Raw genomic sequence first — 14,370 nt, 5'->3', positions numbered from 1 at the left:
TTTGTTTCTAAGTACATCAAAACAGTGCAGTCGATGTTTTTCAGCTGTTGTGATCTTGTTGTACGAACACGTATCAAGTTGGCTGTTACACTCGCTTATTCTGTGCATGCACGCATCACGCAGAGCTGTCTGAGGAATGGGTGAACATCCAGCAGCCGGTGGTGGAGGGCATCACCTTCTATGCCAAGTACCTGGGCAGCACCTTGGTTGAGGAGCCTAGTGGGGACAAGGCTACGGCAGATGCGATCAAGGCCATCATTGCCATGGTGAGCGTGTTGTTCAGGGCCTTTGCTTGATCACTTCTCTGCACTACCATCATTTCCTTACTGTTTCCCTTATTGCATGCAAGGCTTACATTACATTGCCCACACAACTATTTCTGTTACTTATGGTGGGGTGAGACTGAAAATGAGCTTTCGAAATTTGGCTACACAAAAGTGGAGCCTGCCTTGGTGGTTCTAGTGGCTATGGTGCTTCACTGCTGACTTGCAGACCGCGAGAACGAATCCAGGCCACGGCAGCCGCATTTATGAATGGGGCGAAAATGCTAGAGGCCTGTGTACTTGTATTTAGGTGCACGTTAAAGGCACAATAAAAGCAAAAACGTCAGCAGTTACCATGCACCTTGGGTTATGCGGAGAGAAGGTGACAGTGTTGTAATTATATTGCTACGTGCCATTGCATGAAGATGAAGAAGAAAAGCTATGGACCGGCGCGAGCTAGTCTGTGTGGCTGGTGCTGCTCGCTTAACCGGCTGAAAATACATCCTCGACTACCCCTCCGAGTCGGTCTTCTTCTTGTAACATATTTGGTGGAGTTGTGCGTCCCCGTCCTCGCCACAGAACTTCAAAGCGGATGCTCTCTCGCGACATTCAACATGACCACTCAAGACTCGGCTACATCCTCTCCTGTCACCCGCCCTTCTGCCCGGCCTGTCAACCCAGCTCCCATAACAACTTTCGTGACGCCTCCCGCGCTCAAAGACCCCGGCGTGTTCTCCGGCCACGAGGGTTCCGACGTCGGCCAGTGGCTACGCCTCTACGAACGCGTCAGTGCCACTTACAGGTGGGATCCCACTCTTATGCTCGCAAACGTCGTCTTTTATCTCGACAGAACCCCTCGTGTTTGCTTTGACAACCGCGAGCATGACATAGCAAGCTGGGACAGCTTCAAGGAAAAGATCCATGAGCTTTTTGGCAACACCTCTGGTCGTCGTGAAGCTGCGAAAAATGAGTTGTCAACTCGCCCACAATCTTCTACGGAGCCCTACATCGGTTACATTCAGGCTGTCCTCTCACTATGCCGCCAAGCTGACGAAAACATGTCCGAGCCTGAAAAAGTTGCGCATATCCTAAAGGGTATCACCGGCAATGTGTTAAACCTGTTGGTATTCAACAATGTGTCATCTGTTGATGCGATCATTCAAGAATGCCGCCGGTTCCAACAAGCTAAAAGCAGGCGCATCTCCCATCAGTTCTAGCGCCTTCCGAACACCACTGCGACGTCCTTGTGTCACGACACATATCGTCCACCAGACACCTGTGACAACTTGACGCGACTCGTCACGCAGGAACTTGAAGCGGCTGCTCCAGCTAAGGTGGGACCAACGTCCCCTGACCCCTCTCCTCCAATCACGTTGCCTCTCATTCAAGCAGTCGTCCGGCAGGAAATCGCCAGCTTGGGAATTCACTCTATCTCACCGCCTCTCCGCACCGACTACCAGCCCCAATACACGCCTGCACGTCCCTTCCCGGCCGGCTCTCCCTCATCATCATCATCATCATCAGCCTGAATACGTCCACTGCAGGACAAAGGCCTCTCCCATGTTCCGCCAGTTAACCCGGTCCTGTGCTTGCTGCTGCCAATTTATACCCGCAAACTTCTTAATCTCTCATCTGCCCACCTGACTTTCTGCCTCCCCCTAACCCGCTTGCCTTCTCTGGGAATCCAGTTAGTTACCCTTAACGACCAGCAGTTATCCTGTCTACGCGCTACATCCCCGGCCCATGTCCATTTCTTCTTCTTGATTTCAGCTATGATATCCTTAACCCCCGTTTGTTCCCTGATCCACTCTGCTCTCTTCTTGTCTCTTAAGGTTACACCTACCATTTTTCTTTCCATTGCTCGCTGCGTCGTCCTCAATTTAAGCTGAACCCTCTTTGTAAGTCTCCAGGTTTATGCTCTGTAGCAAAGTACCGGCAAGATACAGCTGTTATATACCTTCCTCTTGAGGCATAGTGGCAATCTACCTCTCATAATTTGAGAGTGCTTGCCAAATGTGCTCCACCCCATTCTTATTCTTCTAGTTACTTCAATCTCGTGGTTCGGCTCCGCGGTTATTACCTGCCCTAGGTAGACATAGTCTTTTACAACTTGAAGTGCACTATTACCTATCTCGAAGCGCTGCTCTTTTCCGAGGTTGTTGTACATTACTTTCGTTTTCTGCAGATTCATTTTAAGACCCACCTTTCTGCTCTCCTTGTCTAACTCCGTAATCATTAGTTGCAATTCGTCCCCTGAGTTACTCAGCAATGCAACGTCATCGGCGAAGCGCAGGTTACTCAAGTACACTTCAATAACTCTTATCCCTAACTGTTCCCATTCTAGGCTTCTGAAAACCTCCTGTAAGCACGCGGTAAATAGCATTGGGGAGATTGTGTCCCCCTGCCTTACACCCTTCTTGATTGGTATTCTGTTGCTTTCTTTATGAAGCACTATGGTAGCAGTTGATCCCCTGTAGATTTCTTCCAGGATGTTTATATATACTTCATCGACGCCCTGATTCCGCAGTGTCTACATGACGGCTGATATTTCTACTGAATCAAACGCCTTCTCGTAATCTATGAAGGCTATGTTTAGTGGTTGGTTATATTCTGAGCATTTCTCTATTACCTGATTGATAGTATGAATGTGGTCGATTGTTCAGTAGCCTGTTCGAAATCCTGCTTGTTTCTTCGGTTGATTGAATTCTAATGTTTTCTTTACTCTGTTAGCAATTACCTTTGTAAATAGCTTGTATACTACAGAGAGCAAGCTAATCGGCCTGTAATTCTTCAAGTCCTTGTCATCTCCTTTCTTATGTATTAAGATGATGCTAGCGTTCTTCCAAGACTCTGGTACTCTTCCCGTCAGGAAACATGTCGTAAACAGGGTGGCTAGTTTTTCTAACACAATCTGTCCTCCATTTCTCAGCAGATCTGATGTTACCTAATCCTCACCAGCAGTTTTGCCTCTTTGCATGCTCTCCAAAGCTTTTCTGACTTCTATCATTACTGGTGGGGTGTCATCTAGGTTACTGCTAGTTCTTATAGTATTAAAGTCGTGGTTGTCCCGGCTACTGTACAGATCTTTGTAAAACTCCTCCGCTATTTTAACTATCCTATCCATATTGGTAGTTATTTTGCCTTCTTTGTTCCTTAGTGCCTGCATCCGATTTTTGCCTATCCCAAGTTTCCTCTTCACTGCTTTGATGCTTACTCCGTTTTTCAGAGCGTGTTCAATTCTCTCCATGTTATACCTTCTTACATCGGATACCTTACGCCTATTAATCAACTTCGAATGCTCTGCCAGTTCTATTTTGTCTGTTGTCCTTGAGATTTTCATGATTTGATGCTTCTTAATGAGATTCTTCATTTCCTGGGAAAGCTTGCCAGTGTCCTGTCTAACTACCCTGCCTCCAACGTCTACTGCACACTCCGTAATGATACTCGTCAGATTATCATTCATTGTATCTATGCTAAGGTTGGTTTCCTCACTAAGAGCCGAGTACCTGTTCTGAAGCGAGACTCTGAATTCCTGTACTTTCCTTCTCAGTGCTAACTCATTGATTGGCTTCTTGCGTATCAGTTTCTGTCGTTCCTTTCTCAAGTCTAGGCGAATTCGAGACCGTACCATTCTATGGTCACTGCATGGTACCTTGCCCCGCACTTCCACATCTTGCACGATGCCTGGGTGTGCACTCATTATAAAGTATATTTCGTTCTTATTTTCGCCATTAGGGCTCCTCTATGTCCACTTGCGGTTTTCTCGTTTTTGGTAGAAGGTATTCAAAATCCGTAAATAATTGCATTCTGCGAATTCTACTAGTAGCTCTCCTCTGGCGTTTCTAATACCGATGCCATAATCTCCTACTGCCTGGTCTCCAGCCTGCGTCTTCCCTACCTTTGCATTAACGTCTCCCATCAGTATTGTATACTGTGTTTTTACCTTACTCATTGCCGATTCCACTTCTTCATAGAAGCTTTCAACTGAAGCGTCATCGTGGCTGGATGTAGGCGTGTAAGCCTGTACCACCTTCATCTTGTATCTCTTATTCAGTTCTACCACCCTTTCATTAATGCTATAGTGTTCCTCTATGTTGCCAGCTATGTTTCTGTGAATTAGGAGCCCCACTCCCAGTTCTCTTCTGTCAGCCAAGCCCTGATAGCAAAGGACGTGCCCATTCTGTAGCACCGTATAGGCCTCATCTGTCCTCCTGACCTCACTGAGCCCTATTATATCCCATTTAACATCCTCTAGCTCCTCGAATAGTACAGCTAGACTTCCCTCACTAGATAAGGTTCTAGCGTTAAACGTTGCCAAGTTCAGGTTCCAATGGCAGCCTGTCCGAATCCAGAGATTCTTAGCAACCCCTGCTGCGTTGCAGATCTGACCGCCGCCATGGTCAGTTGCTTCGGAGCCGCTGGGGACTGAGGGCCGTGAGTTTTTTGACGTATGCATGTGGGAGGTAGTGGCCAGATACTGCACCAGGGTGCCCAATTCTTCTCTGGTGAGGGAGTGCGTTCCCGGCGGTGGTTACCGGTGAGGCCGCACCCCAGGCCTCGTAATGAAGTTCCATCACCACGCGGATTTTTTTTTTTTTATTCGGTTGGGAACTGCGAGGCACCGGGATTTGAGCCACGGACCTTTTGCATGCGAGGCAGATGCTCTAACCACTACGCCATTGCTGCTTCACTCAACGTTCCGTAATCCGTCTGCATGGCGAACACATGATAAGCCGATCTGCTTCTCGTGTCACCGAATCGGGCACATTTCTCGCCATTGCAGAAGTCACTGGGGTCCTCCTGCACAAGCTTCCTCTCGTTATTCCATGCACGTTCTGCCTATCGCCATGACACCAGCCGCGACCATTTTGCCCAAGAACATGCTACTGAACACCGCTACTTCCGCTCTCCATCCCCCCAACGTCGCCAGTCTCGTTCTCCCCAGCCCCGCCGACCATCTTCCCCCGCCTTCCCACGAGGCTCTTCGACAGAAAACTAAGTGTTGCAACTCCCGGAGGTGGCGCTACATCACTCACACTGACAGAAAATCCTCTCTTGACAATACGGACAAAACAGGACCTTATAGACGTACAAGTAGACGGCGTACATGTCACTGCTCTTGTCGACACTGGCGCACAACTTTCCGTGATGACGAGTGATTTTCACTGCAAGCTCAAGAAGGTTCTCACGCCTGCGACCACTCAGTTCGCCCGTGTTGCAGATGGTGAAATAGCATCTATCGTTGGAATGTGCTCCGCTCGTGTGAGCATTGCGGATCGACACACAGTTGTTCTCTTCACGATCCTTGATAAATGCCCCCACGACTTAATCTTAGGCCTCGACTTCCTGTCCGCGCATTCTGCCCTCATAGACTGTTTGACTAGTACGCTCCGTCTACACTTGCCCGCAACAGAACCTCTTGCACAACGGCCGAGTCGCCTCTGCACAACGGGACATGCGCACCTCCCTCCACAGACACTGACCTACGTAGAGCTCGTCTCAATACCACCAGTTACTATGTTCTGACCCCTATTGCTAATGTCCTCATAAACCGTGGCATTACGTTACCGCACTCCATTCTGTCTGTTGCAGGAAATTCCACGTGTCTCCCAGTTGTCAACTTTAGCTTGACACTTCAAGTGCTGCCACAAGGGATCTCTTTGGCGTTGCTCTGCACCTTAGAAGACAATGCGGTAGATGTTTTCACGATGGCCGCTCCTTCTGACCCCCACACTCAACATCAATCTGACACTTGCTCCGACGGCGCTATTACGTCGATGATCGCTTCCAGCTTAACGCCGCTGCAGACTGACGAGCTCCACAGGGTTCTGCTGTCCTACATCGACGTTTTTGACCTCAATGGCCGTCCGTTGGGGAAAGCTACTGGTCCGACTCACCACATAAACACTGGTATTGAGCACCCTATTCATAGGCGTCCATATCGGGTGTCAGCGGCCGAGCGTCACATTATCCAAAGTGAGGTCGACAAAATGCTCGCCAAGGACATCATTGAGCCATCCTGCAGTCCTTGGGCTTCTCCTGTAGTGCTAGTCCGCAAGAAAGACGGTGCATGCCGTTTCTGCGTGGATTAGCGACACCTAAACAAAATTACCAAAAAAAGACGTCTAGCCTCTGCCACGAATAGATGATGTGCTTGATTGCCTCTATGGGTTCCACTATTTTTTTTCTATAGACCTTCGTTCCGGCTACTGGCAGATAGAGGTAGATGAAATGGACCGTGTAAAGACGGCATTCATCACCCCCGATGGCCTATATTAGTTCGAGGTCATGCCCTTCGACCTTTGTAACGCTCCAGCCACCTTCGAACGAATGATGGACTCCCTGCTCAGAGGATTCAAATGGTCCACCTGTTCGTGCTACTTGGACGACGTCATTGTCTTTTCACCAACATTTGAAACTCATATAGAGAGCCTATCAGCCATCTTAGGCATCTTCTGTCGCACTGACCTGCAGCTCAACTTGTCGAAATGTCACTTTGGACTCCATCAAATCACAGTACTTGTCCATTTAGTAGACGCCAACGGTGTACTACCAGACCCGGCAAAAATCAGTGCTGTCAAAAACTTTCCTTTACCACGATCTGCAAAGGATGTAACCAGCTTTATAGGACTATGTTCCTACTTCGGACGCTTCGTGAAAAATTTTGCGCACATAGCGAGGCCGCTTACGTAGCTCCTCAAGAAAGACGTCTTGTTTTCATGGGGCTCCGAAGAGGCTTCTGCGTTCTCGACCTTCATCACGTGCGATGTCAGTGCACGTGATAACAGAGTTATACGAGTTGCGAAACTTCCCATAGGCTCTGTGTATCGAAATCCAGACACGCCATTGGCCCTGCTGTCGGGAGGGAGCAGAGATAGTGTATATGCTACCTTTATGTAGCAGAGTTGAGCATACCTTTTCCTTCTGCCGCTCGCGCCGCTGTACAACGAGTGCTGTAACGTGGTGCAAAGGGATGTCAAATGTTCAGCTTCACGTGGCGAAGCCAACTTTACGTGCACGCTTGCATGGCACTCGCGCGTTCTCTGCCCGCACCGACTTCAGTCTCATCGTGACCGTCATTAGGGCCTTTTAGCTTGTAAGTACTATATGATTTGCGTTACCATGTTACCATATAGAATCTGCACATGCGCGGGTCTTTACAGAACGTAAACCTTTACGTAACGTAAACTACCCGCCGGATAGGCTTTATGTTGCGGCTCTATTCTGTAAACTACCTGCGTTTGTAGAAAGTTGCAATAGCCATATTGCGGAGACTCCAGACATCGTGTCAAAATAAGCCGAAGGGCGAGTGCCTATAGCGATTACATTGTTTCAGCCGGATCACCAAAGCTAGAATGGCTGGAAGATCGAAGCCTCGAACATGTGAGCCCTCGACAGACTGGATAGGTGTCATCATCTAGCAGGGTCAAAATGAACATCGTAATCACAAAATTTTTATTGCAGAAACATTCTGCATCGTATGTATAGTGTGTAAACGGTCTTGTGATGGTATTACGAATTAGTTACTTTTTAAAATCGTTTTGGCCTCATTTTATAATTGTTGAGTTTACCGTCCCTTTTGTATTTATTGCTAAAAAACAGCCTTGTTTGAATATTTGACTGATATTTTTTTCGTTTGTTGTAGTGTTCCTCATTTATTTATCATTTGTATGTATGTTGTTGAATATATACATGGGCTGTTTTGCTGTACCTGTCCGAGGTGCCTCCCGAAGAGTGGGCTAAGTCAGCAGGCACTCTCTTCGTTTGCCCCCTTTATATGCATTTGTAAAAATGCCCAAATAAATAAATAAATAAAAATAAAAAAACACTTTATTAATTTATGAGAGACGCCGCAGTGAAGGGCTAAAAGAATTTCAGCCACCTGGGGTTCTTAAACATGCAGCTGAATCTAAGCACACAGGCCTCAAGCATTTTCGCTAACTATAGCAATTTACCAACTCACTGCAACAGTGCAGTGTTGCTCAGCACGTGCGAGTAAGTCTGCAGCACGCTGCCCGCACTGGAACGTTGCACCCTATTTTTCTTGTTCGCGCGCGACGAGTGGCTTCACTGGACAGCCATTGAACATAATGGTGGACCTATGCGCAACTCTGCTCTTGTAGGAAGCATATACAGTAATTCTAGAAGTGAGCAGATTGTCGCGCCACCTGTTGATCTGCACGCCCACTATCAAACCCATTATTTATGTTTTGTGTTGCCACTCCCAGGTGGCGTGACAGTCATATAACTTCCGAAAAATCGGGCCAACTGCGTGTCCGGGTTTCGAAACGCAGTTTCGCAACTGGTATGATTGAGTAACTCTGCATTGAAAAACACCAAATGGTAGAAATTTCCAGAGCCCTCCACTATGGTATCCCTAATGGTCACATCATGTTTCTGGGATGTGATACCCCAGATAAAGATTGTTATTTGTATATATGGAATGAACACTGTCAGATATACAAGCATCCCGAGGTGAGGTTATCGGGGACTTGGTATGTAAGGGTACTACAGGGGACATTATCATGATTGTTGTGAAGTTTTACGAGTTTTATGACTGCATAGATTTACAATTATCCTCTCTTTTAGGACCTCTACCGATGTGGATCTCAGCAATCGTGAAAGGTGAAAATGTATGCATAAATGAATGAGACACTGTGTGTTTTGTGCATGCGCAGGCCAAGGCAAGTGGCAAGAAACTGCCCAAGGTGGCCATTACAGTGTCGCCCAAAGGTATCTCCACTCGTGACCTAGCCACAGGGGAGCTGCAACTGGATGTCTCCATCTACAGGTTGGTGCTGTGCACCTACCCTTACTGTTTGACAGCTATGAGCATCTGTTTTGCATTGGGATGGCTGAGAGAGCAGCCTTCTTGACATGGTCTCCAGGAACATACGCAGACACGGTTGGCGGGGAAGAGCGCTCTCCTGTTCTATCCTACTCTATTTTATGGAGTGTTCAGCCAATAAAAGTCCCAGCAGGTGATGCCGTACTGTAATGCACAGTATTTGAGTGCACTAATAATGACTATTGGTATGTGTGAGAACAAGGTTGCAGGATTTTTACAACTTCCAAAACTTTGTTGGTATTCACTTACTTTCTGCATGAACGAGTTTTCCAAGCTGGTGTTTTTACAGCTCGCTACGCACAGAGCATGTGTTTGGAGCACTATTATTAATGACAAGTCACGTGAGCAGCTACTTCCCAGAACTGTTGTCACTGTTTACAAATTACACTCTATGTGCAGTGAGTGTTTCGGTGGTGTGTTATTGGTGAGGACATTGCCTGCATATCTTGTAATGCTAGATACTCCTTCAGCAAACGTCCTTTGCCTTTTATTTCTTTCTTTATTCATTTGCGCAAGAATACAAGATTGTCATGCTGTGTGTGGCAAAAGGGTGTGATTTTGATGTGATAGCCTTGGGGAAGACCCAGAATAGGGGCCAGTGGGCCAGTTGGTTGTGCATAGTTTAAACATTTAGCGCGCTACAAGGAAGTAAAATCGAATGAGAACTCGCAAAAAAAAGAAATCAGCGAAGACTTCGCAGTGCACTGTGCTGGCGCTGTTACCTGTGTTAGCGCTCTTTCGCTATCCCTAACAGTAGCGGAAGTGTCATTCCTTCATGGCAAGGAAGCTACGGTAACAGCTGTCAAGATACATGGGCGCCGAATTGAGGATAGTATCTCTCTTGATGTAATTCTTGCGCATGTGTGAGTGTTTTTTGTTCTGTTTGTTTCCCTACTTCGTCCTAACACATGAGTTTCTTGGAACAGTGGTGTGCAGCTGCACGAAGCACAATGTAATGGCAGGTGTGAACCCATGCCAATCTTAATTTATATTAACTCGTGTGTTAGGATGAAGCAGGGAAATGTTAGCCCGTGAAGTACTTGAGGCATATCACATACAAAGGAAGGGGAACGAATGTGTCAATTTCCCGTCGATCACTTTGTACAAGAAGGAATACCTGTTTCTAGATAGCACTGTGTGATAGCTCTCTTCTGTTTGTGTTTTTGGGTGTTTAATGTCATAGTCGCTTGTGCTGCATGCCCCCCTCTTTGTGCTCATTCTGGAAGCATATATATTTGGGTGATGTGAGAAAAATAAACGAGCTGAAAGTCTGGTGCCCAATCCTGTCTCCTTTTTTTTTCTTGCTTGTATCAGTCAGTTGCGCCACAAATACTTCATTAAGCTGATAAAAGCGTACAGGTAAAGGTGTGGTGCTGAGTTGTGTATGCAGGTGCTTTGTAGCCAACGTTTTTGCATAGGTGTGAGAATACATTTTGTCTGTAATAGTTTAAATAAGTGAATTTGGGTGCACTACTCTGAAAGCAGGTCTTCGTAATGGGTATGCTCAAAACAACAGCATCTTTTTTTTTTTTTTAATGAGGTTGGCTGTGCAGCTAAAAGGTGAGTTTATGCAGAAGCTGTGAGCAGTTCTAGCAAACATAGTCATTCTAATTGAATGATTGAAACAAGTCATGTGCAGCCAGTGTTAAGCAGCAAATGCTGGCTAATGTTTTTCGGGAATCGCACGTTGCCAGGCACAGATTATTTGCCGTATTGCACCGATTGTTCGTTGAGTGTTATGAACGTAGTGTTTCTTTTGCTTTGGATACCATAGTCCTCCTAAACTTTTTAGGCATTGTCTTAGTGTTAGTGGCTGCAGGTACAGCATACTCATGGCAACAAAACAAAATTAATTATGCGGTTGCAAAAAGCTTTCGTGGGTACCAGATGAACTCTGATAAGCATAGATCGCGTGCTACATTATGTCCTTTGGCAAGAAGTGCTCTGTACATTATTCTTGGCCTAATTGTCTCTTGGACTTCTTTGGTTGTGCCCTCTGTACAAGGCACTGTTGTGAAGTAGTTCTTGTTTACACTCAATGTGCCGGCTGGAAAAATGCCAATTAATAGGAAAAACAGACAAAAAAAAATAATTCCACGATTATTAGAAGCAATATTTCATTGTAGTGACATTTAGCAACCACGACTCGATGGTGCAGCTTCGTGCATTGGGGATAGCGAGAGGAAATTCAGGATCAATTATTGTGAATGTCACAAAGCCAGAATGACCCAGCAACGCTGTGCAATCTTTTCTGCAATGCTCTTTTTGTGAAGTCTGCAAAGTGCGTTCTTCCTATCCAATGAGTTCTGGGGCTCCTTGCAGGATCTCATTCTGCTCAGCCGATGCCAGCTTTGACCGAGTGGTGGCCTTCATTGGGACGCACAGCAATGAGGTGATGGAGTGCCATGCATTCCTCTGTGCTAAGCGAAGAGTTGCCCAAGCGGCCGCTCTCACCATTTCGCAAGCCTTTCAGGTGGGTGCCCGATCGCAGTCGGAGTGACATCTTTGTACATGTGCGCTCATCTTAAAGCCTCTTAAGGGAGTGAATGAAACGTGCCAATAAGAATGGCAGTTTTAGTCAAAATGTGCAATTTATTTTTGACTTTTTTTGCAACCATGAGACCATTTTTTACGTAATGGCAAAATATTAGGCGGAAATAAGTAGTAGAAGTTGTGAGAAATGCTGTTTTACTAGTGGGCTCTCATCAAAAGCTACGGAGAAATTGGGGGGGGGGGGGGGGAGGATTAGAAAATAGCTATCGGCAGCGTTCCCTTGGCACAATGGCACCATATTGGCATCATCATGAGGGGAACAGGTCGAAGCTCAAGACAGCCACAAAACTGCATTTCTCCAGTGAAAAATAAAGACAGCATCCTTCCGAGTTCCATTTGCTTAGCTCCTAGCTCCTATTTTTTATTTTAGACTCGGTTTCCTCAGCTTTCATTTTTGAGCAGTTGCTGTCAGTCATTCCTGTGCCATTTTGCAACGAATGAAGATGTAGCCACTTCGTTTTCTGCACTTAGATGCTGAGACCTTGGTGAGTGCCGTAAAGCTGTTTATATTTGTGGGCACATCATACAGATATTTATAATCTGAGATTTTGCTAATCTGCAAGTGCACTTCTTTGCGATGCATATTCACCCTACTAATGGCAGTACCAGTAGTGCTTCAAGTGGAAATGAGGTCTTAGTTGCACGTGATGTGGCTTGTCTATTATCCGTGTCTATATCGCGACAGCCGAGACGACATTTTCCACGTCATTGCGCAAGAAAATTGTGCTCGAATACATTGCTTTTAGTAAGAGACTAGGTGCCATTAGAAGTACAAACTGCATAGCAGAGAAGCGCACTTGTGGACTAGAAAAATCTCCTATTGGCTTTTTGTGAAGGTTGTTCGTTAAACAATATGCCCAGAACATTTCAAAAATTTTTTTGTGTGCTTACTTGAATATTAAAAAAATAAGCCAATAGCATTACAGCACAGAATGGCCCTTATAAATATTTTTATAAGGGCCATTTATAAAAAAATTTTGGCAGACTTATGGCTAATTAATTAATTTTGGGCTGACATTGAGAGTCTTTCAAGTGTTGCCAATCAAGAACTGCATTAAACTGATTTCAGTTATGATATCCACACAACAAATGGCATCTGCATGCCAAATTTCATCACTTTATAAGTAAAGAAATTTGTGTTCATTGCCACATCCCCCTAGGGTCCCTGCAGCATTTTTGAGCATCATAAAACAACTATGCTGATCGGTAGTACAGTCTCCTGACAAAACCTGAGCCAGATATTATAGCACAGAACGCAGCCTGGCATTCATGATTAATTCTCAGTCTGCTAAAAATTGCTTTTTGACAAATGACGATACAAGCTCAGAAATCGCTCATCGCAGCTGTTGTATCCGCCATTGATTGATATGAGTATGTTGCATTCGTTTGTTACTTGGGCCACCACGAGAAACTGCGACTTGTCCACGTGCGCACGCAATCACACTGAAAAGTTTCATATTCGAAAAAAAAAAAAAGAAAGAGAGAGAGAGAGAAAAGAAAAAGTTCTCAAGGTCATGCAGCGCTCGGGATGTGCTTTCTTTCCTTGAGCCATTCCTCCCCGCTTTGCTTCGAGCGCTTTTGTCAGAACGAAATCAGAAAGAGTGCAATGGTAGCATGCGACAAATCGTAGCAACTCCGCTCGTACTGGACCGATTCTAAAAATCTTTGTGGCGGTGAATTTATTTGGTAATAAGCTCCTTTAGTGAATTCTTTCCAAGGCTACTTCAAAAAGTGCTGCAGGGCCCCAAGTCGGAGATTCAGTTCAAACAGAGGAGTGGTCACACCTCGGAACTTTATAGCCTATGGGAGCCATTGCAAACGTTTTGATACACCTGGTGCAGTTCCTTTTGCATAGCTGAATGTTTTCGTGCAGCATAGCACTACTTACTTCTGTTCCATAAAACCTTATTTAACTAACATTTTAAATGTTTCACTATATTCCAGCTTATGGCTCTCTGTCATGTATGACACATTTCCTTGTATGCTATGCAAACTACTGATATCTGGCTATTGACGGCAGCGCTTCACTCAAGTCGGCCTCTTGTTGCATGGCACACCTTGAACACATGGCTGCTTTGGAGTGTCCACACCAGCTGTGTTGCCAGCTGTATTCTTTCTGGCACTTGTTATTGACCAGCCACCACTGCACCGGGCTTGTGTGGAAACACTGATTGCCAGATTCACTAAGGAAAAAAAAAAGCCATTGTCTTGGGTAGTCAAAGCAGAAGCTCACTGCGAAAAGGTTGAATGGGGAGCTGGAATTACGAGTGCTACTTTGGTTCGACTGTTGTCTGCTTTCAGGGCTATTATGGTCAGCACCATGTACTTGATGGAGACACATCAAACTGCGATAATTTATTAGTTCTATGACCCGAACAATCTTGACGCACGTATTTACTGTCCAATTCAATTTTGGAAGTCTGCGGCATCTCTTCCTTAACGGCAAATGCATGCAAGCCTGCCCCAATGGAAATGCACTCTGAACTGACAGAACCAGACACCCAGTAACCTCATCTTTTGGGAAAGCATTGCGGACTGCACGAGCAGGATCACTTCTTTAGTCACAGAGGTGATGTCTGCTGCCGTGCTTTGGCCTTGTTTGCACGGCCTTTCAGGTTTTTTCAAGTTCTGTCCGACTACAGTGCCACTATGGGCAGATGCGTCGTATTTACCATAAAAAAAAAATTATAATTTATTGTGCACAAA

General features: G+C 45.8%; 1 protein-coding gene across 1 annotated transcript in view; it reads left to right on the top strand.

The window, feature by feature from the left end:
- The window catches only part of LOC119173701 (low density lipoprotein receptor adapter protein 1-B), a 36,134-nt gene that overhangs the window by 8,415 nt on the left and 13,349 nt on the right, over positions 1-14,370 (top strand). Inside the window, exons 2-4 of the mRNA XM_075895996.1 lie at positions 124-266; positions 8,942-9,054; positions 11,434-11,584. Of these exons, the coding sequence (XP_075752111.1) occupies positions 124-266; positions 8,942-9,054; positions 11,434-11,584 (407 nt within the window). The remainder of the gene's footprint in view (positions 1-123; positions 267-8,941; positions 9,055-11,433; positions 11,585-14,370) is intronic.

This window comes from Rhipicephalus microplus, chromosome 5 (assembly GCF_043290135.1).
Source record: "Rhipicephalus microplus isolate Deutch F79 chromosome 5, USDA_Rmic, whole genome shotgun sequence".
Lineage (NCBI taxonomy): Eukaryota > Metazoa > Arthropoda > Arachnida > Ixodida > Ixodidae > Rhipicephalus > Rhipicephalus microplus.
This window is presented reverse-complemented; position numbering and strand designations above follow the sequence as displayed.